General features: G+C 35.5%; 2 protein-coding genes across 3 annotated transcripts; one reads left to right on the top strand and one right to left on the bottom strand.

Moving 5' to 3' along the window:
- On the top strand, positions 1 to 26,989 carry LOC103462851 (globoside alpha-1,3-N-acetylgalactosaminyltransferase 1-like). 2 transcript variants are annotated; one of them, XM_081605251.1, is made up of 12 exons: positions 1 to 209; positions 7,084 to 7,125; positions 7,287 to 7,424; positions 9,659 to 9,691; positions 10,910 to 11,044; positions 11,165 to 11,273; positions 15,520 to 15,633; positions 16,884 to 17,000; positions 17,144 to 17,277; positions 19,058 to 19,135; positions 19,222 to 19,396; positions 26,900 to 26,989. In XM_081605251.1, exons 1-11 carry the CDS (start codon positions 148 to 150, stop codon positions 19,367 to 19,369), a joined length of 1,110 nt encoding a protein of 369 aa, XP_081461377.1. In that variant the 5' UTR covers positions 1 to 147; the 3' UTR covers positions 19,370 to 19,396; positions 26,900 to 26,989. The 2 variants fall into 2 exon arrangements, with proteins under 2 accessions (XP_081461377.1, XP_008404084.2); XM_008405862.3 differs by lacking the exon at positions 26,900 to 26,989 and having other exon boundaries at positions 19,222 to 23,635.
- Positions 24,870 to 26,448, bottom strand: rrp15 (ribosomal RNA processing 15 homolog). Its single transcript, XM_008405861.3, has one exon. The coding sequence runs from the start codon at positions 26,340 to 26,342 to the stop codon at positions 25,614 to 25,616; it is 729 nt and encodes a 242-aa protein (XP_008404083.1). The 5' UTR covers positions 26,343 to 26,448; the 3' UTR covers positions 24,870 to 25,613.
- Positions 26,990 to 27,027: the final 38 nt, after the last annotated feature.

Raw genomic sequence — 27,027 nt, forward strand, 5'->3', positions numbered from 1 at the left:
GGCTGCTAACGCCCAGATTGTTTACCTCCCACCGCCTGTCGGACAGGAAGTCCCAGCAAGCAGCCCCAGAACCTGCGCATCTGTCTTCAGCTTCTGCTCGACGCTTTCTTACTCACGTCCGGTGGTTCGCGTCATAACGGATTGAAAATGCAGCGGAACATCACCAAGTCCCATGTCTTGATCGTGGTAGTTTTTCTTGTCATCCTGGTGTAAGTGTTTGACTTTTTCTTGATTATTTTTGATGTAGTGATGCAAGAAAAGTACAAAAAAAAATAAATAAAAATAGGGGGGGAAGGCATAAAGTCTGTAACGAATAAGAAAATTGCGTATAAAAGTGTCTTATTTTTCATTGTTCAGAATATCATGCAGAGAAGGCGAAAATTTGCTGCCCGTATCCGTTAAATCTGGGTGTTAAAAGTATAAGAATATGTATTTGTGTGAACGAAGGTGCGTCGCGTCGGTCGCCCGCCTCATTACTAAATATCCTCCCTCAAGAACTGCGAAATCGTCTCTGAAGAACTCTCGGATGTAGTTACAGCGAATCATTTATGAGTTAAACTTGACTTGTATTTATTTTTCATTTTTACACATATATCCAACCCTTTGCCCTTTGCATATAATCTATCCCGTTATGTCAGGGGTTAAAAAGAGAACTGCTCCACTTCAAATCACATTGCTTAACGGAGGGCTGTTTGTAGCCAATCTTCTCTCCTTGACATGTTTTTTTGTTTTTTTCTGAACGACTATAGACGACGCGTAGATCAGTGAAATTTAGTGTGAAGTGTTATGTTGTAAAATGGTAAATATATTGCAAGTACCACCAAGAACGGAAGCTCTAACCCGGAATTTATGGAGCTAAAAAAAAAAAAAACATTAGCGGAAAATTATCTTGTCACCCGGAATGAGTTCAAATGTAGAAAATCCAAGCGCATGTGTTGCTATAAGGGGGGAAAGGGCTGAGTTAAGTTTTCTCCCTGTAAGTGTGCGGTTTAAAAACATAAATATTTCATCTGCTTCCCTGTGGGCTAGAGCAAACTCCATTGTTTTGTGTGTTGTACTCAGGTGTCAAAGCAATTCTCTGAAACTGCTATACCTAGAAATGGGTGTGTTGTGCTGCATGCATTGTCTCCCCTGCTTTTTTCGTTTTGTTTTTTGCATCTTGTAAAGTAACTCCTGTCCACGAGTTACTTATTTGCAATGCAGCTGAAGTGAAACTGTGATCCCAGTGAAATAATGCTGGTTTAAATGTGTTTTCTTAGGCTGCTTTGGTTTCCTCTCAGTCTGGTTGTTTCCTGCTTTATTTCAACAATCACAGCTCACTTGTCATAATTAATGTCTTGTGAAAGCATTCACACCCTTATCTTTTCAAGTTGTGACTTGTTGGCATTACAGAACCATCATAAACTAGTGCATTACTGTGAAATAAAAGTGAAATGATACATAGTTTGCTTTTCTTTTTTTTTTTCTTTTTTTTTTAATGATATAGTTCTGAAGAGTGTGGTGTGCATTTGTGGTCAGGCCCCACTTACTACCACACTCTTAAATAAAATATAATCCAGCTAATCACTTAATAAACTGAATTCACCTGTGTGAAGCTCAATCGCACTAAAACACAGCTGTTCAATAAACGAGGTGTGATAGAAAGCCTATTTATGTGTAAACAAACGGCATCGTGCAGACGAAGGATCTCAGTAGACGGGTGGTTATGGTGACATGCGTCGGTGTGGTTTAACCATCAGTCCATTTTTATTCTCAATTTGAATACCATGTTCTGAGTGTGACGTTGGAAAGATGGAAGCGTGAATTCGCATTCTACCATCGACCAGCATCAACACTGGCAACTTCTCTCCACCATATAACAACTCGACAGAAATATTTCAACTTCCTGACAGCATTACATGGTAATAGTAAATTAATTGTACAGATATAATTTTCAAAGAGTAGAAGCTGTGACACGGAGGAAAACTTAGAAGTGTAAATAATTATGTGGGACATATATGGATTTCATATTCAATACTGAAATGCCCTCTGTATATTCTGGACGAATCTGAGTGAATAAAATAAATACAATTGTTATAAAAAATTTGTGCAGTAAAAATGTTCCAAACTCACTTCCAGGGAAAGAAGACCTAATGTAATTCATACCGTAGTTTAACTAGCAAAATATTTCGTGGAACCTGCTTGGAAGAGGGTGTGGTAGCTAGACGAAATGCCTATCAACTGAGTTCCATTTGAATAGCTATCTGTTTGTGGTAATGAGTTTTTCTTTTTTATTAGCCTACTCTAAAACCACCAGTATTGTTTTTTGCTTATCTTGGCAAAGGTTCAGAGATATTCAATTATATTTTCCCTCCAGGCAAACATTTATGTTAAAGATAAGTGCAGCCAATTAGCAAAGCCTTTGGATAATCATTAAATGGTCTAACAAGGATAATTCAATGTTTTGTAATAGTAAGATTTCATGAAGAGGTGTGTACAACATTAACTCAGGGAAATTCAGCTGTGTTCCTATATTGTTAACAGAGATAGCTTTTGATATTGTGTCATAAATGAGCAAAACATTGTTTCTACGTTTCTACTCCTTCCTTTGGCAAATATTCAATACTTCACAGCTTTGACTAACAAAGATTATTATACAGATCATCCTGTGTGGTCCACAGAGAAAAATTAGAGAATTAGACCTCTTGACATTTGCATTGCATTTGCGTTGCTGCTGCAGAACGATGTGAGCGGCTTGCAGCCTCGGTCTGAAAACATGATATGTTTTCTACTGCATTCATGTGAATTTTTGGCGTCAAAATACGGGAGGGGTAAAACACTAGATTGCACCTTGCTTTTAAAAGTTAGGCAAGTTGCTCCTCTTGCTTCACTGTACAGGAACCTGTGGGTGTAACTATCAGATCAATGTTGTTAGTGTTGCTGTAATCATCGCTTTACAGCCAGTCTCTGGAGGTCAGGATACGACAGATTATCTCCAAATATTTTAAATAAGATTTCCATGGAGAACATTCTGTTCATATCCATGGTAGTCAGCACGTTACGAACATTTACAGCAATTGACTTAAGAATAGAAACATAATTCTTCCATATCTAATGGGGAAAGTTGAGCCGCCCAGGCTTTTGTGTCAATATAGTCGTCTTCTGACTCTGCATCAATCTTTCACCGGTTCATATTCTCTGTTTTTTACTTTTGCATTGCCATCCTAAGACTACTGATAATAAAAATTGCTCAGTCTTACATGTGATTTAATTATGCCATTACCTGAACACGATTGCCATTTATTTTAGTGACCCCAGATTAGCTCTTATGACTCTTAAAACATGTGAGATGATGCAAATGATACCAAAATAACTCAAGATTACCTTCTCCTGGTAGGCATGATTTACTGGAGATGAGTAGAAAGTTAAAAAATATTTCAAATTATCAGCTGTCAAACCAGACCAGTGGGAGATCTCCCACTTACCAGCCGAGAACGGCATGCTGGGACAGGAAGTGGGGAAAGAATTCTGTCTTTCAGAGAGAGCAAGCTGATTACTGGTTTGTGGAGGATGTTTATTGCCATTACGATAAGTGCTTCTTTGGCAGTAAGCCACATGTTCAGTGTTCACAGATCATCCTTGCTTATGGGAATGTCAGTGTTCAAAATGAATGAGAACAGATAGCAAATGACAGAAACATCAGGTGTTTCTTTTTGCTGCTTTTTTTTTAAGTAATAATCTTTACTACATTTAAGTAGCAAAATGTGGGTTACTTAAACTCTCATCAGGTTTTCCTCCATTCTTTTGTTTTAATTTAGATCCTTTTGGGTTGGAGTCTATCAGTGTCAGCCAACTTTTAGAAAATGGCCTGCTTGACCTTAAAAACAAAAAATAAAACAAAATGTATCTTTCTACTGTAAAGAAAAGCAACCCCGGTTCATTATCTAGAGGAAATGCTGTTCTTTTGTTGACACATTCTACTACAAGGTGGTGGGGGAGTTTAAAATGACCCAGGTGTTTCCTCTGCTCCGAGTGCAGGTTGTTGTTATGAGAAACACGTAAAACTCGGTGTAAGAAATTCCTGAAGCTCCTGCAGCTACTTGCCTTTTTCCAGCCTCCCTGACACATTTAATTTTAGTCTTTTTGTCAAGTTTTCGCAGTCACGTATTCATGTAATGTTGTGGAAATTTGTCTCCTGATTCATAGCTTTTCAGAACGAGAGTTTTTTGTTTTTGTAGAACTTCTGAAAACAATGAAGTTAAGTTGAAATACCTCTGCTCGATGCTTGTTGAACAAGAGTGGAAATAAGGAGAACTGTACATATTAGCTTCTTCAGAAATGCTGAGACAGTTTCCACTGTACGTATTAGTGCATATAAAGGTACATTTGGTGATTTAACTAGGCAGGTATAAGTCTCCACTGTAATGCAAATGTGGAAAAGGCAGGAAAGAAAACTAAACTTTATGACAAATATCTCCACATTCAGCTTCTCATCGTCCAAAATTAGGGATGGGAGCTCAAAAACATTGTCTATTTAATGATTAACAATTGTGATAACCACTTCACAAAACAGATTTTCCATTGTTTGGACATTGTCTTGATCAGTCTACAATTAGAAAGGGTTTTGGCGAAAATTTTGGAGCTTGGATGCATTTATTGCTTTGTTGTTATCTATATTTAAGGAAAGAAAAAAAGACTGTTGAAAGAATACCATTTTAATTAATGCAAAATGACATAAAAAATTGTTGCTTGAACTAGTTGTTACGTTATCGAGAGAATGAGATTAATATATAAACATAGACAGCTTCAAGACAAGCAGAGCCAATCTGAAACACAGTGAGTCGAAGTTGAGTTTCCACTTGCTGCCTAACTTGCTTTTTCAGTTATTGCAAAATCTGGCAGACAGTAATGAAACGGCTGACTTTAAAGCTTACTTCCTATAAACACATTTAGTACTGCAGAGGATTATTCTTTTATCCCACACGAAATGCTATAAAGACAAATGTTTAACCAGAGCATTTGTATTTGCTCATTTATTGCAAGGCAATTTGTGAACATTGGTTTATCATTTACCAGCACACGCAGCTATAATGGCAGTTTGTGAAAATATTACAAGATATTAACAACCAGCCTGTGTTTTGTGACTCAGAATAAGATACAGAGGCAAAGTCATTGGGCAGCATGTAAAGTGTGAATAAAACAATATTCATGACATGAGGAAGAGAAGGTGGTTCTGTGAAAACCAGCAATACAAACTTAACCCTATGTTGTCATCATTAGGAAAAACATTAACTTACCCAAAAATGTAATTTTACCAGATAATCAATGCGTTGCTTTTTTCAGGGTGCTAACTGTTGTCTTTCCATTTTGTCTTGTGTTTCTTAGATGTGCAAATGGTGTCAAGTGATGATTAGTATACGGTCAAACAGATTTAATCTTTCTTTTTTAAGAAAACATTTCAGTTCATTGAACATTTTAGTGAGTGTCTTAAGTAAAATATCCACTAAAGGCCAATGACATTTTTACAAAGAACAGTCTTAGCTTCACTGATGTGCTTTACACCCAAAATAATTCTTATTGCAAAGAATCCCATTTGAGAAAAGATGTTTTACTGTATTTATGTACTGTGGGTTTTTCTTGCTTGTATTCTGTGTTCCTCACAGCAGCTTCATCTGGCTTTAAAAACAGCATGGCAAATGTTTAACTCAAAGTCAGGACTCTGGGTGAACCTCTACAAAATGTTAATCATAAATCCAGAGCGATTAGACTTTGGACATTCTGGGAATCGGAAGAATGTTATCAGAAACGTTGTTTCAAGCATGGAGGGAACGGATAGTGTAGTAGTAGAGAGCATGGCTGAGCCCTGGTTCTTTCTTCTGAATTCCTTTGTATATTCGAGCGGCATAGCGGTGATTTTAAGATAAGAAACGTATTCCTGTGGACGACCTAAAAACTGTATAAAACAAGCAAACAGTTGTTTGGTTGTCTGGGATGAACAAATTATATGCCAGTTTCAGTTTATTGGTTTGTTTACAGGTAGAAAATAGAAGGTGGACTGGACAAAATAGCAATGAGTAGGAATAGTTAGTGAAAGACTAAATGATCTGGACATAAATTGCAAAATATTTACAAAGTGAGTTAAACATTAATGTTTACAAAGATCAAAATACAAACCACTTTTTCTCCAAAATGTTTAATAATACATTTCCTGACACTGGCTCCCTATGGCTTAGAGGATAGAGTCTAGACTTTAAACTGACACTAATTTATAAATGACTGAATGGCTTAGCACCAAAATACATTAAGGATCTGTTGTTGTATCAACTTTTCAAATCTCACTTCTCTTCACTTCACTTTATTTTACGTTTTTTTTTGTTTTGTTTATTGTGTTATGTTTTTATCATGTAAAGCACTTTTAACCTTGTTACTGAAATGTGCTATGAAAATAAACTTGACTTAATGTGGGCAATGTATCGAGTATACTCGATGTATTGCAATATTTTCAATTCACATAGTTAAAATGGCTATATCGCAACCATATATTGCTATCCATTTTGTATGGATGTGTAACCCTTCTATGTCTGTCTCAGATCCAACAGGTTGACGTCACAACAGAAACATTCAGGTTTAGTGTATTTATTCCAACAAAAGAGAAAGTCAAGTTGTTGGTTAACATCAGTCCAGCAGCTTCTGCCCCTATACATTAAATAAAATACAATAAATAACCCTAAACAAACTACAAGAGCAGTATCTCCCAATGAGCAGTTAGCGTTAACATTTGTAAAATTAAACATAGCTAAAATGGACATCAATAATGACAACAGTTAAAAAACATATACAAAACATTACAAGTCACTTTTGAAACATTGTGTTATTAAATTTGTATAAAATATATGTTAAAATATAATATTTGTGACGAAAACATACAAACAGCAACAACAAAAAGGGGGAGGAGCCATCAGTTACCAGTTGCTATGGTAACCACCAACTGCCAAGAGCTTAAAGCACCAATGGTGCTTTAAGGTGATTTGATTTATGGTGCTGAAGAAACAACTTGTTGACTAAACAAAATAATAGGATATTGGTTTCATTATGTCTTCACAGATTTGTATATGGCTACTTCAGAGAAAGCTTTACATCTATCAAGTGAGTAATAAAAACATTACAAAAATATATATAATTAAACACTGTTAGAGATTTCCACTGAGTCTGTCAATGTTCAACAAATCCCATGACCGTTTTGTATCTCTTTCATTCATTTCATTTTGTCACGTGATTTGAAAACGTGCTTTTGTTTTCCTTCAAAGATTTTGCAACCCGGTTTGTGTTGTCCCTGAGAAGGATTTATTTGAAATGGAAAATAAGCTTGATGAGATAGACAGGAACGAGGACGGACAGTGCCAAAAAGGCAGCTGGAAGACAGGCGAAATGATAATGGAATCAGGGTAAGAAGCCATTTTTTGTTGTACATTGTTGTTAAACACTATTATGGTTTATTATGGCTAAAAATGTGCTAGAGCTTTAAAAACCGTATAAAACACCCATCGATATATAATATATATCTTCTCATTCTTGTATAGTGAAGGAGCATTTTAAATAAGTTATAACATGTAAAAATGTTTTTTTTCTTTTTTTAAAAAACCTTTGTTAACCATAAGATAAAATGAATTTAATGCATAAATAACTATTTTCTAAAGAGTAATTGGTAGGTGTTTTCTCTTTCTAACATTAGATAATCATTTGTCCATGTTTGCATCCAGACCTAATTTTAATTTCATTCCCTGTTTTTTTGAGGGATGGAGAATTTTGGAGATTTATAAAGAAAATTGTTAATTTGAACAGGGAAAAAAGTATCATACTTTTCTCATCTACTCTACATATGAACTCTTGGATTAGACCTCAGTTTATGTCAGGGAGTTTGATTTCACACTGTTATTAAATTTGTTTGTAAAATTATTTAAGTACGGTAACATGTTTGATCATATGCATGTAATTAAGAATTCTACTGTATAAAAACAAAGCACACATGGACAAAACAAATCAGATGAGGTTCAAAAGATGAATGGTGACTTAGTTATTGTTCAAAGTTACTAAAACAAAACAACAAGCATTGATCTTAACGTGACATAAAATGTAATCTGGAAGACACAACATACCAAAATGTAAAAAATACATTTCATTTAGTGCATATTACCAAGACTAAGAGCTTAATTTGAATTTTTGTAGGTATTCGGTTTTATAGTGAGGACAGGAACAATGACTGAATTGAACGCCTCCTTCCTCTTAGAAAACATATCCGCCAAGATAAAGCCTTTGTTTCTTTGTTCTCAGAACAGCTGCCCCGACCCAGACGGAGGGAAAAAAAAAAAAAAACTAAACTAACCTCACCTGATCATGTGGGTCATAATGGTAGTTTTTGGAAATCAGTTTACAGTTTAAGATGCAGAAATGAAGAATAAAAACAGACTGGGTGAATAAGTGATATCCAGCCTGTGGAAATCTGCACCAGCAGCACTTTTGATAACATATTTTGCCGTGTTTTTGGCTTAATTGAGTTTGTTAAACAGTTAGCAGACCTGCATCTTAATGTTAGGTGTTACGTCTCAATTCATCATGGCTTCTTCCTGTGTGAAAGGAGATTATGTTTTTTAAGAGAGACCCTAATGTGGTAAGATCACACCAGATATTGAAAGCAACTGAGGTTCTTTCTGAGAACATGATTTTGCTGTCTCTAGTTGCGTTATTATTATTATTTTTTTTTAGTTTCAAACATTAGATTTTGTCCCCTTCATCTTCTCAGATAGAAAGCAGTGTCCTTAAAGGAATAACATAAGACAAGTGAGCTTCCTGGAAAACCTTTGGTGTGTGGCAAGGAATTTTATCAAGTTCATGATCCAACGATCCCAGCACAGCCTGGGATCCTGCAGGAAGAGGAAATGTTCCCAATCTGAAGGGCTCTGGTTGAGTTGGCCTAAATCAACAAAATATTAACTTTACAAAGGACGGATGTGAGACCTTTGAACCGGCAGAACAATTATAAACAACCTGTAAGCCACGTTTCAGTGACTTAACCCTGTGTGGAATGAGTGCTGAATCCGTTTACTTTAATCCAGTCACTTTAAAGTAGTTTGTACTGAAATTAGGTTGGCGAAATTATTACTGATCATTTATGTAAAATTTAAGGGTAATTTAAAGGTGTTTAGATTTTAATAAATAGGATTTATTCATTGCTTTAAAAGACGGTCTATGGGAAAATTGTTCAGAAATGTATTATGCTTTGTTTTTATAATAAACTTTTAACTACAATCAAAAAAATTCACAAATACATTTTCTTTACTTGCCCAAACAATTTTCTGACAAATTATGAAGCCTAATTATGAATTTGAAGTACACTAGCTAAAGAAACATAATAACAAATAAAAGCAACATTATATTTCTCCACTGTACTGAATAAAAATCCCATATCTACGAACACCAGGCTTCTCATTTAGCACAGTCTTAGAGAATGTGCCATTTTCAGATAGTTGACATTTATCTGACATTAAATTGCTTAAAATTGATTAAATAGTAAAGATTTACACTCTAAGTTAATCTTTTACGATTTATAAAATGTCCTGCACGTACAACTTCTGTCCTTGAAAATAAAATGCTGCAGCTGATTTCTCCTTTTCTTCTCCAGACTAAAATATGCTCAGCCAAGCACGCTGATTGGGTAAGCATCACAACACATTTGATTCTACTGTGCAACTTTGTTCTTGCTTTAGTATTAAGTTTTAGGGTTTTTTTTGTTTGTTTGTTTTCCATTTTTAAACAGTGAGGAAATAAAAAAAGGGAAAAGCTTTTCCAGATTCCTGGTAGTATCCTCATACAGAAAATTACTTAAGAGAAAAAACCCGTCTTGCATTATTTAAATTTGTGCTTTAGGACATGATATAAATTCTTAAATGATATGCGTAAGAAACCCCAATGACCTGGATTAGGATGCTTGTGGTATGTTTGGTTTCTTTTTCTCTAACTATGGTGCAATTCTTGTTCACCTTTTTATTCCCACTGTTGTCATTTTTCTGGCTCAGTATGTAAAACCTTGCAGTTGAAAGAGGGATTTGCTTGTTTTCATTATGCCTTTTTATTGCTCTAATGTTCCTTAGTAAGTAAGTACAGGAACAACCACATGAGCATTTAGGTTGCTCTTTGAATTTGATGAAAAACAGGAAAAGTAAGTTGATCTAAGGTTGAGTGATGAGTGCAAATGAAGCGATTATAATGGTTTTTGTCAGTAATGATCAGTAAATTGAAATGTTTCTTCAAGTCAAAACTATTTTTTAATATTAAATATATTCTGGACAACTTATTATACAGTGGAAATAAAAAAAACTATATACCATGATTAAAATTTTAGCTCTTTTGAGGTGGTAAAACATGAAGCTATGAAACATTGCTTCAAAACATTTCTACCTTGGAATTGTGACATTTGTGCAATTAAACTGATAAAACACAAAAACAATAGAGATTCTAAGCAATAACTTTTTTTTTACTACTTTCTTATACATGTTGCATTAAAGGTGAAAAGAGTTGAGAATTGACTTAACTTGGTCTCTTTATATCTACTGTAGCTGTGGATTATGCAGTGTATGTTTATATAACTAAAATGCAATGAAACTGGTGTTTTTTCTAATCCCTGTTGAGCAGCTGCAGGTTAAAAAGCAGTAATCAGGATGACGACCCACATGTTTTAAAAGAATAATGGGCAGGCCAACTAGGTGATGCTACTTACTGTTAGCATTAAACTCCTCATCAGTCATTAGAAACCAAAAAAAGGAAGATAAGTTTCCTGCTTTTTAAGCCTTTTAGATCAGATCAGAATTTGCTCCGATGTGAAACTACCCTGTGATCATTTTGTTTCTAAATGCATTTCCCTTTTATCCCCAAGACGGAGCGATGTGAACGCCGTGACAAACTGGAACGCTCCTCTCGTCTGGGAAGGGACCTTTGATCCTGTGGTCATCGATGCAATCTATAAGAGAATGAACCCAAGAATAGCTGTGGTGGTTTTTGCTGTTGGCAAGTATGTAAACAGAATATGTTGTGGAAAAAGACGCTTTACTAGGTTGCTGTTTCTTTTCTGTATTGCTTGTTTTTTTTTCTCACTAATTGAAGGCCCTCGTTGTTTGCATTCCCCAACCAGGTACACTCGTTTTCTGCAGAAATTTATCGAGACAGGAGAGAAGTATTTCCTTGTCGGCTTCAATGTCACTTACTACATTCACACAGACAGAAAAGACGAAGTCCCCAAGGTGAGCTGCTTGTATTTTTGTTCTTAGCCCTGCAACAATTGTGAGAAGCACTTTAAAACCTCTTAATCAGCCAAATCTGTATTTGGCTGTTCAAATACAGATTTGATCAGGCAAACTTCTGTTTTTAAAAAAGATCAATTAGTCCAACAACTTTTACTGACTACAGACAATATGATCAAATAATTTTGCCCCACTTTTAAAAGTTAAATTCTTCTCTGAGACAATGCTGGTTGAATTTTTTTTTAAAAGAACCAAAACAGCTTTTTATAATTATTCATGCTCTCTTTGTCTAGTCATAGAGATCCTTTGATTATCTGAAACATAAAAGTGCAACAACGTAAACATTTTAAAATTGAGAAGTGGTAAATATGTTTTCATCTCAAGACTCTTTGTGCAGGCTTGTCTCGCATCAGATTACTGTGTGTAAAAATTATATTGCTAAAAAAGAAAAAAGAAAGAGAGAGGCTATGGGGTTGGGTACAGTTTTAGAAACGGAAGAAACAGTAGCTATGAAAAAGAAAGTTATAATTATATGCTAAATTGTGTTGGTTCATGTTTTGGATTGGAAAGTTCAAAAGTCATAAAAACTTTTGCAACGACCTGTATAGTTCGCTGACGATAACCTGATATTTGTCTCTGAATTACCAAGAACAAAAGCAAAGTCACTTCTCACTAAATGCTGAGAGCAGGTTTTACAAGAAAAAGGATCACTTTCTGTGCCTGTTACTGATCCCCACTGAGTGACTGGCAGCAAGAAGAGATGCAAACCCAGCCGTGAGTGACAGAACCTGCAAATCAGGTTGAAAATGTAAATGCAAAGAAAATTCCAGGAAAGACATTTTTGTTTCTGAAATGAAAAACATTCTTTCTAATAATAAAATTCTTGCTTTGTTCAAGCGTCCGCGGTGGCGAGCAGGTGGCGGTGCCGGATCACCCCGCGGGTGATCCGGCACCTTTCTAAAAAGAAATAGTCTAGTTTGCTTTTATTTTTGCCTTACCTTTATAAAAATGCATAAGTTGGGTGTGCTGTGGTGGTGCAGGGGTTAAGCACAACACATGTACAGAGGCCTTAGTCCTCAACGCAGCCGTCGCAGGTTCAATTCCCAGCCTGGCAACCTTTGCTGCATGTCTTTCCCCATCTCTCATTACCAACTTTCATGTCAATTAACTATCAAATAAAGGCCACTAGAGCCAATAAAACCCTTTTTAAAAAAAAGGATAAGTCTGGCATTTCTCCTTTTTTTTATTTAAGTTAGAGTGTTCCAATCTGTATTTGACCAATTTGCATGTTCAATTTTTACAACTGTTTCTTTTAAAAAAATCATGAAACTAGGCTCTGTCTTAAGGATTTGAGGACTATTGTTATCATCTAAAACCAGGAAAATTGCTTGAAGTCATGTAATTGCACTTGCCATTTGTTATCTTGGCACCAAAAATTCTTGACCATAAAATATGAGGAAATTCATCTTTAATTATGAGTCATTGACTGTACTGTGACTTGCTATAGCATCTCAGATGTATTAAATAAAAGAGAATTTTGTTTTTGTTTTTCAGCAAAAATGTTGTGTTGCAACAAAAGTAAGATGCTTAACTTAAAGTCTGAATGCAGAAAATGAATGTGTTGAAACTCGTTTGTTAAAATGCAAGATAATTTCCTTGAAGGTATTTGATTCAACCGAGTCACAAAAATTAACAGGACAGGTTACAACGCAACTGCGGCTTCTTGTTATAATTGCTCCTTTCTGAGAACTGAAACAAAAACATATCTGGTGTCATGGTTTACAGTAATGGAAACCTCCTTAATTTTATTCTTAAAGCAAGTTAGACGTGCATATCTCAGTGCAAGCTATTTAAGTTTGGTAGCCATACTAAGTAGAAAAAGCACCTTATATTAAGATAAATTAGTACAATTTAAAAAAATGTTACTAATTCCATGGTTTTCTTATTGACCCTTACAATTAAAGCGAAAAAAAAACTTCAGCAGACTGGTTTGTCTTCTCAGAGAATTCCAGAAAGCTGGAAATAACAATGGCCTTTTAAGAAAGACAGGTGAAACAGAGGACAAAGACTTAAGGTGGTGATCAGATTTCTCCTGGCATTTGTGTCAGGAACGCACGGATAACAAAATACAAAGAAAGAGGGAAGGACACAAATAGGCAGAGAAGAGAGATTTAAAGTCTTGAAAATTCTAGAAAGTCTAGAAAATTAAGCTAAATATTCAAGGCAAATACACCAGTAAAATAAATCCAGCATTATTAAAATGTATGTAAATGTAGAGGATTGTGCAGAAACTGAAATATATCAATGGACTCCTTTATGGTTGGAGAGTATGTAGTTTTTCCTCAGAGCAGCTTAATCTGAGGGTTCCCATTTTATTTTTGCACTGAATTGACATAATGAAGAAAAGAGACTCATACCTGTTACTCAGATCTAAAGTTAGCGAAAATCTGAACTTTATACATAATATTCGGGTTTTTTAATACAATTTACAAAAACGGACAAAAATCTTCATTTTGAAAAACATTTTTGTCATTGCGGCAAAAGCCAGCTCTCAAAAAGACTCACCTCAGGCCTGCATGCAGAGGGACGTAGTTGTGACTCTGCTAACATTTTAGTAGCTAGTAGAGTTGAGGCTAACCCCGGAGTTGATCTGTGCTGCGACTGTATCAGTAGTAGCTATAGTTTTTTGTTTTTTTTAACTAGTGCACTAGCTACTTAGCAGACTGTTTTCTCAGGCAAAACTGCTCTGCAGGTGCATTTCAGATAAACAAAATGTCAGAGGTTACAGTTGTAGCTCATTTTGTAGACACATCCGTTCAGCTCTATGTTCTGACTCGAGCTGCATCTCACACCCTGTGAAACTCTAAACTGAAATATAGTTTGAATTTAGAAACTCTCAAAGCTGCAGGTGGTCTTGTGGTTCATTCGCCACATCAAGCTGGTGAAAGCATTTTTTGACCAGCTAGATTCTTTTGTAATGAGGTTTTTATGGTTTACTCTTCTTGAGGTTTTCTGCAGGACAAGAAATGGGCTCATGAAATGCTGACATTTTCTGAGAGACTGTTTTATGGGGCAGGGGGAATCAGCAATCATAATGAAATCATGAAATTAATTCTTGTATTGATGCATCCTTGATAAGCGTAGAAAGCAAATCAGTCAACAAGAGAAGCAGGCAGTGTAGACAGATCCAGAAACTTACAAAATAAACTATTTACAGACAGTTAACTCATATTAATAAATAATAATGTCAACAAGAAGCGACACAGGTGAGTGCATAAAAATAGTCAGAGAACTGAAAGTAAGTTGCAGGTTGACCAGAACCTGCAACTTCCTGACTTTTGAACAGGAAGTAAAGTCACAAGGGGTGACTCGGGAGTTACTAATGATGAAAAACACTGAGCACAAGCTAAAATTACAAAAGAAACAAAAGATTGACTAATAAACCAGGCCCAGATCTTTTACTTGTCAAACTGAGCTGCAGGAATTCAGAGTTCGTTAAAAAGTCACACTAAAAACCTGCTACCAAGTCTAAGTAGTTAAAGTGGAGCAAAAGTATCATCAGATGCTTGTTTTTGTTTTTCTTGTATTTTGTTTCTTTTTTTAAGTGCTCTTGCAGCATTTCAGCCTTTCAATATGGAGAAACCCATGCGCCACGACAACACCGCTCTAAAAAAAAAGCATATCAAAACTTATGTTTGATATCGAATATTTAATAATTTTGTAGGTGTTCATCATTCAATCAATGCTCCTTTTGTATTTATATTTGTATTTATTTATTTCAATCCGGTTTAAAAAAAACAAGAAACATGTGCATACATAACCAAGAACAAAATAATTTGTTTACTACACTTTTCTGTTTGAAGTGAACACTTCCTTAATCCTACCCCTTATCTCAATTTAATTAAATATATTACCTACTGACTTAATAATTATCAAAAATTAGTAATTAAAGCCATAATATTGATAATATGATATAGAACCAAAAATAAATTATATTACACAAACAAGATGATTACAAACTAACTCTCATGAGATAAGAAGATGTACAGATAATACTAATAGTAGCAATAACATTTGCAAATAACAACCTGACATACAGACAAGGTTCTCTGAATTAATTTTCAAACTGGTTTATGTTTGGGCATTGTTTTAGTTCCATACTCGGTTCGTTCCATTGTTTGACCACAGTTTGAATGTTTTGGTGGTGTTGTTTGTAATCAATTGGGTTTTCTGTTTGATTTTCCAGGTTCCTTTGGCTAAAGGCAGGAAGGTTACAGTTGTGTCCGTCCCAAGTGCACAGCGCTGGCAGGACGTAGTGCTGGGAAGGATGAAATGGGCGACCTCCACCATTGAAACGACGGTAAAAAGTGAAACACAAAATATTGCCCAAGGAAGAAAACCTGTTTTTTTTAATGGAGCTAAATAGATGCACAGATTTACAGTAAAAAGTGGAGTAAATATTAGGCAAAGGTTGACAATAGACATGGTGTTCCAATATCCATAAATGTTAGTTTTTCATCTATCAAGTACTTAATGATAACCACTCCATTATTTTCAATACACAGTCAAATTCCTATCCTGCAATCAGTCCTTCCTGCATATACATTCACATTCAATAACTTAAAATATGCTTTCTGATGAGGCTCATTTGTCAGATTTTAAGCAGGTAAAGAAACTTTTCATTAAGCCCACATTTCAGTTTTTGTGTTTTTGTTTTGGTCTGATGCGATATTGTAATTTTAGATGTCACATTTCTATTAGTTATAAGTGGAAAAACATCATAAATAGCAGAAATAAAAGCTTTCAAATGTGCTTCTGTGTAAATAATTAGGGGTGAGAAGGAATAAATCAGCTGTGATTTACTTAATTTTAGAAGATCTCCCGTCACGTGAAACCAGTCTTATTCACCAGTCTTATCTACGTTCGGAAATGTCTGAAAATCGGCCACCGTTTCCTTTTGCTCTGCAGTGAGAGAGAGAGCTGACGACACGTCTGCGGTCAACTACAGGCCCACTTAATGACATTGTCTCTGTAATTATCAACTTTTCAGACAAAAGTAAAAGAATATCAGTCAAAACAGTTTCGTCGGGTCAGGCTTTTTAAAGATCCCTGTAAATAATCTATGATGTGTTTCAGTCGGCGACGGAGTTGCTGAAATAAAGGAATGTTTCAATGATATTATAATCTTTTGACTATGACTCAATAGATCAAAATAGTTGAAACTATATATATAAAATTATCCCCGACTATGCTGCAATCTTGGCTACAGGATGCCTCACCTGTTGCTCATGCTGGGCAGAGTCCCAACCAAACACCCTGTTGTAACTACATAGCAAGTGGTTTGGTTCCTTTCTGAGAAGACAGGATGAAAGCACTAAACCTAGAGAAGGCGTTAAATTTCCCCACCCAAACTAACTAAATCCTCCAAGCTAAATAATCCAGGTGCCTCCCAAACCAGTCATTTCATTGTATTTTCAGACAAGTAGAGTATTCAACTTGCTTCTTTACATTCCAGAAATAGACGCCAGCTTTACAATCATCGTCCGTTACAATGTGATCTAGCATTACAATGTTTTATTAATGCTTCCATTACGTCCACTTTGATTTCAGATCCGTAAAGAGGCGGATTATCTGTTCATGATGGACATAGACAGCGTCTTCCATAACCGGTTTGGAGCCGAGTCCCTCAGTCGTCTTTCAGCTGTCCTTCACCGGGGCTACTACAAGGTAGCCTCACGTCATATTTGCTTTAAGAGACGTTAATTAAGATGAGCGATATTCAGTCTCTTTGTGCTGCTTTTACCAGTCGTTTTCAGTTCATCACATATATTATTCAAAGCCTCTCATGTTGACCTGCTTTGTCCACACAGACGACGCCGAGGGACAGTTTTCCTTACGAGCGTCGACCTGAGTCCAAAGCCTTTATTCCTGCTGGGGAAGGAGACTACTACTACACTGCAGCGGTGTGGGGTGGATACCTGGAGGACATGTACAAGCTCGTCAAGTAATCATTTACATATATAACAGAAAAAACTTTCGCTTTTAAAATCCTGTCTGTCCAGACGGACGTGTTGACTCAGGTTTTGAGTTGCCAAGACTTAACTTGGATCAAGTGACTTTTATCTCGAGTGATCAGGACTTAAACCAGGATTTGCAAGGAATGTAACACTGCAGCTCTGACAGTCAATGCACAGCATGTTTATGCTTCATTGTGAAAGGCTGACTGAAATGTTAACCAATTCATGGAGTACTTATGACTCGTAACAGAAAGCTCATGTAAACTGTACTGATAGGTATTTTTCGACAACTTACGTAAAATGAACCACAGACAACTTATGTGAGTTTTTACCAAGCTTTCATGAAAGGAGAAGACGCAGCGGACCGCTCCAGCGAGATGCCCACCGCACGTTCAGATAACTTCCAGTTAGAGCTCGTCTTTTATTTTCAGAGAAGGGAGGGATAGACAGAGGAGACAAGTTATCAGCTGTTTTCAGTGTGGGAAAGTCTTCAACACAGCAGTCTGAAGTTTTAACACAGACAGTGAGAGGCCAACACTTCTAACTGAAAATCACAATAATCTATAGTAATATGGTAAGATCAATAATCTATACACATGTAAGAAAGATATTTCCAACATGTACCTTCACAAAATGCCTACATATCTAAACACTGCATGAACTAGTTTGTTTCAGAAATAAATTAGAAATAGCTTACCTAATTCTAGCTGCTTCATAATGCACTGTAAAACATTTGAAGGTGCTTTAACTTGAAAATAAAACTCCACCTGCTGCCTTGAAAATGCAATTGAAGTCAACATGAAGTTGATTTAACAACAAGAGACAAGTTGTCTAAACATATTAAGTTCATTAATCTTGAATTGTGAGTTTTAACTGAATGCTGCAATTTACACCAAATAATTATTTCACAACATGCAAATAAAATCTGTCCTCACCTGGCTAAAGAGACACATTTCTATATTATTAAGTTATTTTTCTTTAGAATAATTTAAACTCTTGTTTCAAATTTGCATTAACAAATTTCTGATAATTAATTTTATTAAACATCAGAATGAATTCAGCCCAGAAGCATTTAGTGTGAACAGGACATTATCCTCAAGCTTTAAAATAAACATTTGCCTAAATAAAACACAAGTAATGCATTTCCATCTCAGGATACAGAAACAAGCCGCTAAGCATTCTGGGAAATAGTTCCAACTCCTCGTTTTCTTCTTTCGGTTTTTTAAGTGTTAACGTAAAAACGACTTTATTCAACTCTTAAACAATTAACACAACTTTCTATAAGTTTATCTTTCACAAATTCACACATTTAGGTTCAAAATCTGAAACTCGCTAAATTTATTTGACTTAAACATTAGAAGGTAGTTGACACAACTAAATGTGGCTGAAATGTTTTACAGTGTATAGGTACTTCTGAAAAATGACAAAAACCATTTCCATTAATCATAAATTTGATATTCTTTCACATTCATTCTGGAAACATGATCATATTATAAGCATGACCAAAAATTAAGCTCAAAACTTGTTCATTATGTGAAAACAATTATTTATCCAGAGACACATAATGAACAGTTTTAATAAATAGAGTGAGGCTCATCATTCAGATCAAAAGTTCCTTTTGAACATAGACACCTTTAACATTTTACATCTCCGTATTAATGTTTTTCATCGTTTTGATGTAAACTTAAATGTCATGTTTTTTTTGTTTGCTGCAGTGTTAAAGTTTTTGCAGCAGGATTTGTATTTTGATTTCTGCTCTTTTGCCAGGTACTGTTACGAGATGTCAGAGGTAGATGCCAAAAACAAGATTGAAGCCGTTTGGCAGGAGGAGAGTCATCTCAACAGGTACAAAATGACACAACCTTGAACTAAAATATCTAAAACAGAAAAATACTTGCACTGCATTATTTGTCTGTCCCTCTTCACTGCAGGTACCTGTTGACCAACAAACCGACCAAGGTGCTGTCTCCAGAATACCTGTGGTCTGACTATGATAAAGTAACGCCTGACATTAAAGTCGTAAGGATCTCCCAGTTGGTTAAGAACTACGAAGAAGTTCGTCCAAATGGTGGACACTGATGTTCAAACTTCAGAAGCTGGACTCAGGTTCTGCACAATTTGCGTCTTTGTAGTTGTGGGGGTTTTTTACATGACAAGAAATTTCCGTCTTGTCAGGGGATATTCATTACTGAACATGAGTCAATTCCTTCCAACCCGCTTTGATTACCAACAACTTAAATTATTTTTCTAAAATCTACTCATAGCCTATTGTAAGAAAAAAAACAAAAAAAAGTTATATGACTTTTGTGACCATCTACCAGCAGGATTTTGTTTTTGCATCATAACCAGGCTGCAAGAAGAGCTTCAAAAGCAAAACTGTTTGGGAACGTCATTTGAATGTGGAGCAACACAAGCAGAGCATCTACAGAAGTCCTTCTGACATTCTTTAACAACCAGAGGCTTGAGACACAAAAGTGAAATGTTGAACCCTAAAAGCTTTGCGTCTGCTCTCAGCCATGGGATACAGTGGGAGGTTTGTGATGTCCTAAACAAATCCTTGACCCAAACTGAGGTCTTTATTGGTGCTGGTTGCTGCCTACTGAACATAAGATGACCGCTGCAAGAGAAGGACTCGTTTTAGCTTTGTATGGGACCGTTACAACCCCACCCCAAGACCCCGAAGCAAGTTCTGGCACTAGGTTTAACATAAAAATCAGTAATCTGAACAGTCGATGTCGGTAACAAAAATAGTTTATTTTACAATTCTGGTAACATCTCAACCACAGGAGACAGAACACATAGGGAAGCTTTAAGCTTCAGGGTCTCCAAGGGCAAAACAACAAACAAAGCACCCCCCTTTTAACCATAAAGTAAAACAACCACTTTCTAAAGAAGAACTAAAAGAAAATACAGAACCTGAACTACCTGGCTCAACACAAAACAGGAGAAAACAGTTAACAAAAATGGCAGAGAACCCCTACTGGCTTCCACTGTGAACAGAAAAACCTTGAACTTCAGTTAAACAGTAGATCCCTCACAATATGCTCACAGTACATCCACTCAAGTTCCCACAAACAGTCAGACTAGCTCACGTCAGATCAAGGCCCAGGGTCGAAAGGGATCTGGCATCTCCAGCATGAAGCTCTTCATGGGGTGGCTGACGAGCTCCAATACATTTCACCTGCGGCAGCCAGGTAGAGCTGAAACACAAAGACAGAGACAGAGAGCTCTCACAGGAAGAGAGCCCCTAGTGGTCAGTGACCGTAACAGGAACACTCATGGCTCAAAACAGTTTCATCATCTCAGGAAGAAAAATAATCTGGTGGTTTCTAATGTTACTGTTTCGCTCATCTACTTTTGCTCCTCTTGCACATGTTTCTTCTAATTTGCATTTTGAGCCTCAACTTACTACTGCAGCACATAATGTTAATATTTGTAACGTCACACCAGTCTTAAGACTTTGATCAAGAATGTAGCTACATCTTTACTTCCTTGAGAAATGATAGGAAATACAAAATGGTTAAAGTACATGAGTAGAGAGGAGAATTTTTTACAGATATAAAATCAAATATTAAGAAGCGAGGAGATGATAATGTGTAGATATGCAATAAGATGAATTGGAGGGCTGAGACTCTGGTGTTGGTGTTTTTATATACAGGTAAGAAAATGTGAATATTTTGAAAATGCTCTGTTTTTTGTTACTTATTTCGGAAAATGAAACTGCTATAATAAAGGTTCATTACACACAGAGTGACATATTTAAAGCCTTTATTTCTTGTAATTTTGATAATTATAACTTACAAATGATTGAAAATACCCAAATTAAGTGTTTGGGTAAGATTGGTTTAAGAAAGGAACAGCATGTTATGGCCGTTACATTTATAAGTTAAAAATACATTTTTTTAAAAGTTGCATTGGGTAATATTCTAATATATGTAATAATCATCAAAATTACAAGAAATGGAGATTTAATGTATTTCACTCTGTAATAAATCTGTGTAATGTGTGACTAAATGTTTCACTTTCTGAAATGAGAGAAAGAAAACATTAAACTTGTTCATAATATTCACATTTTCAGAGTTGCAGCTTTATATTTTGTTTGTTTGGGCACAAAGGATAAAACTGTTGGCGTCAGAAACCCTTGCTGCTATGTCCATATACTGTTTACAATTTATTTACTATTTGTTTTTACATTTTTGTTATTATATCCTCAGTGTGCTGTTTTTTCTTTCCTTTTGTTGACTTCCACCCCAGATGAAACCAGAAAAGGGAAAACATTTAAAATGACCTTAAAAGCCACTGACTGTAATTTGATTCTAAATTTGTGAATTATTATCATCATAATAACTTTGAAGGGAAACAGTTTCTTATGTTTTGTTGACTTTGTTTTGTTTTGTTTGTTTTAATGTATGCATTTTTTTATTATTTTGTTTTTACACAAAAAACAAAACAAAATAATAAAAACTTTTTTCTCTGTAAATCTGAAATTACTGGAAAGATGTGAAGGAACAATTAGTTAATTTGAAGTCAACATGAAATACGTTTTACAATGTAATTGTTCAACACCTGACACGTTAAAGTTGTGAACACAATTTAAAATATGTCTTTTTTTCTTTTTCTTTTTTTTATCAAATGTTAAGATTTAAAAGCATCACTTAAAGTTCACAAACACTTTTTTGATTCCCCTGGTAAAAATGTAATTCTAAAATCTTCTTTCAGTGAAAGCACAGCCTGCACTAATGTTTTGTGTTTCTGTAGATTTACTGGGTTAAAAACATGCTATAGTATCTTTAAAAGAAATTGTCATTGATTATAAATTTGTCAGGTGTTCACATCTGTTTTAGGACTCCAGACATTTTATCAACATTGTTTACAAAACATTGGTCAAAGATCTCTTGCTTTATGCTTCCACTTTCTAAAATGTTATATAAGAAGATATTCCTATTGGCAAAATGGTTTCTCTGAATTAATTACATTTTAAATCATTTTAAAAAGGAAATTATTCCTTTGAAGAAACCTCCTTGAATTAACAATTAGATATTTATTTTTATTTTATTTTTCTCGTTGGTGTTGCAGATTCTCCTACAGAAATAAAACATAAATTAATGACGGCTTGTAATCGTCTCTGCCAAAGCAGCCAGAAGATGTATAAAAAGTTGCATTATGCACACTACTGCCCCCTTCAGGAAGCTCTGAAAGACAATCTCATTATTTTTATCACACATGTGCCTGTTGAGAAATCGTTTTAAAGAGGCAGTGTTATATAAAATCAACATGTCATAATGTTATTCCCTCACCAGAACCATAGCTTTGGTTCCTTCACACATGTTTGAGAAATCCATTAGTTTCCCCTGGCAGCCATTTTAGATGCAACAACTCCTCCACTCGGCTCCTGCAGACTAGCCAGCAGCAATTAGCAAACACCTGGGGGAACTGAGCATCTGCTGAGCTCATTACACTGGTTGCTAATAAGTGTAGTGTTGATAAAAACGTTAATATTGTTTTGTTTTGATGACATACTAAAGGCAGAGCAAGAGCTTCTTAAAGAGACAGAGACCCAATTTTAAGGCATTAAAATGTCAAGTCATGTTTCTCTTTAGTCATGTTTCTTTTTAGTGAGTTTTATAACAACTGCAGGTAACATAGTTACTTTATTGCGCTATAAAATGGAATAATGTGCCTGGAATATATATAATACTGCCTCTTTAACACTTTCTGTTTGTATCTGTTAAGACGCCATGCTCTTTTTAATGTCTAATTTAATTATTACAGTGATAAAAAGGTTTTAAAGATGATGTTTTGTTTTTTTGAAACATTATTTTTATTGTGGTAAGACTCATTCTCTCTCCTTTCTGGATGTCAGGAATATTTTTATGAAGGTAATAATCAGTTTAAAAAACAGGAAAACCTTCATAATCACAGATCAAACTAAGAGTGGAAAATAAAACGTGTGAAACATTTTAGAGACATTCACTGTGTTACAGTGAAGAGTGGAGATGCCATTTTAACTTTAAAATGTTATATTTTGTAGGAGATAAAATGAATTTGGTGAAGTGAAACATTATGTTTAAGATATCTGTTTAAAAACAGATTTGTGTGCTGGTTGGTTTTTGTGTGTGGATATTTGATTTTTCTGGAAACTGCACTTTTGGTGTCTTTGTCATAGTTGCTTTGATTTGACAATCAGAGTCTTTATAGGTAAAATGTAACTTCATGAATAATTTCTTGTGTCTGAAGAATGAATCCTATGAATTGAATGTTTTGGGCTGAATTATTTTTCCAAAATTCTTTAAATTATCCTGTAACTTGTAAATTCATACTGATAAAATAATCCCTAAATTGTCAGTTTATTGTTTGCCTGTGGGTATATTTAATCAACCAAACAGTCTCACACTTTTAGTTCATTAGCTAGTTATATAAAGTGATAGTGAAAAGAAACTGCAGTCTCTTAAAATGTATTAATCTCATTAAAGAAGCTGCTTTACGTCACACTTTGAAGCGTCCAAATCACACGATAGGATGAAGAACATAATTCACATTAGACAAACTAAACGTCGAGCCAATCAGTTAAAACAAACCAAACAAAAAGAAAATCATACATCGTTTTTCTTTATTTAGCCATAAATGTGAATATTTAACATGCAAAGTGAGACATGTAGGGTTGTCTCAGACTGCTGTTGATTGTCCAGTAAGTGGTAAATTAGCTTAGCAGCTATGATAAACGGTTTCCATGTTTGAACCATTTTATTTTTACATTTCTGTAATAAATTACTATATTAGAAATTGGTTCACATCAAGTAGTTTCTGTTAAAACCTTAAGCATTCACATCAAACCCTGTCCTCTGTTCTTTTCTCCATCATTGATTTACAGATACGATTTTAAAAGATTATTTCTTTTTAAACTGGTGATTGATCAACTGGTTTACTTATTACCTAATATTCCACATAAAATGTTTTTAAAGACTGGCACTCACTAACCAGGAAACATGAAGTTTAAACTCTGTTGCGTGTCTTATTTTCTTGTGGTGTCCCGTTTCTCATTTCAATCTCTTTTAATATCATTATGCACACTTAAAAAATAGTTAAAAAGCAGCCATACAAAGCTTTTCTAGGGGTTTCTTGTTTGTCAAATACATTTGTTTCAGATTACCAAACAAATATTATAGTCAAAGATGAGTTGAAAGAGTAGTTTTCAGATGGAGCAAACCAAACCAACCTAGTCTTATGTAAAAAGTTAATTTCTCAACTTGTTAAATCATGAAATAACTGATTAAACGTATTTATTGGAAACTTGAGTTTGAGTTTTCTAGCCACAAAGTTGTTTCCAGCTGCAGGCGGAGCAGAGATTAATACAAATCTATTACAAAACCAAGAACACAAATCAAATTTAACTTTAAATATTCAAAAACTCTCAGTAAATGCCATGCTGTTATTATTGCACTTTTCTCTTCAGTCAAGTAGAAAACTTATATTCACTTGTAGATTATCCGTCGTGTTTGAGATCATTACCTTTTACTCTCCAATCTCACATTAGTTTCTGGAAAACCCACATAATATTGTAAATTCAAAAAACACCAGCAACAATAAAAACATTTTTATTGCACAACTTATCGGAAATCTTAAAAATGTCAAAACAGAGGCGTCTTCTGAAACATCAATACCTTTAATCTTGATTCCAATTTGCAGGCCCCAACATTGAAAATTATGGTGAAGTTTTTACATGAGGTGAAGCTTTTTGGAAAAAATACAGAAGAACGTTTGGAGTAAAGCTGAAGCCTTTAGATCTGACCAAGCATTTTATTTTTTGCAGTCAGTGCCAAACATCCCATAAAATAGACATAATAATGGAGGCTGGCTACCTCAAAACTTTTTCAACTTCAACATTTGGAGTTGTGGATAAAGCAAACTACTATTAAACTCCTGGAATGACCTTCCCAAAGCCCTGACCTAAATCAGACTAAACATGAATGAAAAGCCTGCTCCATACACTTTTTAAAACCAACTTTATGTCTTTTATTTAAAAAAAAACGGAAACAGAAAATAGACTCTGAAAATACAAAATTTGCAATTCTTTGATTTTATCAGACATCTTTTCAGCTGCATTCATCAAAACAAAAATATGATACACACGTATTTTGCAGCGGAGCATCTTGAAAATGCTGATTTCAGACTGTTAATGTTCTCTTAGGTTATAAACACAGAAGAAACCAAACTCTCATCCAGACTAAGGGAGCGTCTCCCTTCATTGGCTTGTCTCTCAGGGGATCAGGAGCTTCAGTATTCAGTCCTAAATGGGAAGATTCAGTTCAAATCTCTTCCGTCCTCATTTGTGGGGACCAGCCTCCTCCGTGTCACTGTTTTTGTCCCAGTCTTTCATGCTGGCTTCCATCATGAAGTCCTCTCTCAGGACGCTCCACGTAGGTTTCTGCTCAGACACAGGAGGAGGAGGATTCTCCATCTTCACGGAAACCTTGTTTCCTTCTTCAGTCCGCCTCAGCACATCGATGAAGTCTTTCTTTGAGATAGAGGATATAATCTTAGCCTTCTTCCTCTCGGAGCCAGCGACCTCCTTCAGCGCTTCACCCGTGTTTTTCTGGTGTTTCCTCACGGCGTTGAAGAGCTGCACCACCCCCCTGGTGGCGGTCCTCTGCATGGCTTTCTCAAGCTCACGGTCCCGCACGATGTCAGGTTTTTCTCGAAACATCATTTCCCACTTTCGCTTCTTGTCCACTTCTTTCTTTTTCTCCAGCAGCTCCTTTCCCTTCGTCACCGCTTTCTTATTAGCCAGGATGCTGCTCTTGTTCGGGGTAGTTTTCTTCCCCAGGATTTTTGCCATGGCGTCTGCCCATCCACCAACGGCGTCCGAGTCGTTATCTTCGTCCTTTTCGCTCTCCGCTTCGTCGCCATCATGGCTGTCTGTGTTTTCTCCTTCGTCAGAGTCTTCGTTAATACTTTCTCCCTCTGAATGGCTCTGTTGGTTGTCGTCCTCAAGCTGACAAACTGCATCTTCTTCGGTATTCTGAGACACGTTTTCACCAGGCACAGCCATCATGCAGTAATAGCCGTGAACCGGAAGGGAATTTAGGTTTTTCTCTTTTGCGCATGCGCTTGCCGGTGTTGTATCTCGCTTGGTTCTCCCGTTGATATGTTCTTCCCACTTATCTCAACATTTTTATATCTGCGTTTTAACCATAACCAAGTTTCAAGTTTTATCTCTTTTAACCCAAAATGATTCAATCTTTCATCTAAAAATTATTCATTTTAATTTTTATATGACCTTTATTTATACAGGTTGTCTCATTCAAGATCTAATTTACAAGATGGATCTGTTTTGATAAAACAAGCAAAAACTACAAACACAGCAACAAAAAGAGAAATTAAGAGATTTCACTCAATTAAATAAACTAATTAAAAATTGGCTAAAACAAAGAAAACTTTATTAACATTTTTGACAATTTAAGCTTACCAACACTCCTATCAAACTTCAGCATAACAATAACAACATGGGAATCCAATTCTTCAAAAATAAAAAAGAAGATAAAAGACTTTTTTGTAATTTTGTAATTATGGAAAAATGGGTGTACATGATTTGTCTCTTTTTTGCGGAAGGACCTAATTCGGCTCAACACCCCCGGATATTATCGCTCGTCCTCTGGTTGCACAGCCCTCCAGTTTCCAGTCGCCCTTCAGTCCTGTCAGGGAGAGTCCAGTTCTCCGTGAAAACAAACAAAACCTTT

This window comes from Poecilia reticulata, chromosome 3, assembly GCF_904066995.2.
Source record: "Poecilia reticulata chromosome 3, P_reticulata-male-v2, whole genome shotgun sequence".
Taxonomy (NCBI): domain Eukaryota; kingdom Metazoa; phylum Chordata; class Actinopteri; order Cyprinodontiformes; family Poeciliidae; genus Poecilia; species Poecilia reticulata.

What these genes read in the sequence shown, in the direction of transcription:
- LOC103462851 (XM_081605251.1), top strand. Translation starts at nt 148, where the DNA reads ATGCAGCGGAACATCACCAAGTCCCATGTCTTGATCGTGGTAGTTTTT. An exon ending in GAAAGCTTTACATCTATCAA is followed by an intron (nt 7,126 to 7,286) that starts GTGAGTAATAAA and finishes TTTCCTTCAAAG; the next exon opens with ATTTTGCAACCCGGTTTGTG. An exon ending in GACATGTACAAGCTCGTCAA is followed by an intron (nt 17,278 to 19,057) that starts GTAATCATTTAC and finishes CTCTTTTGCCAG; the next exon opens with GTACTGTTACGAGATGTCAG.
- rrp15 (XM_008405861.3), bottom strand. Translation starts at nt 26,342, where the DNA reads ATGATGGCTGTGCCTGGTGAAAACGTGTCTCAGAATACCGAAGAAGAT.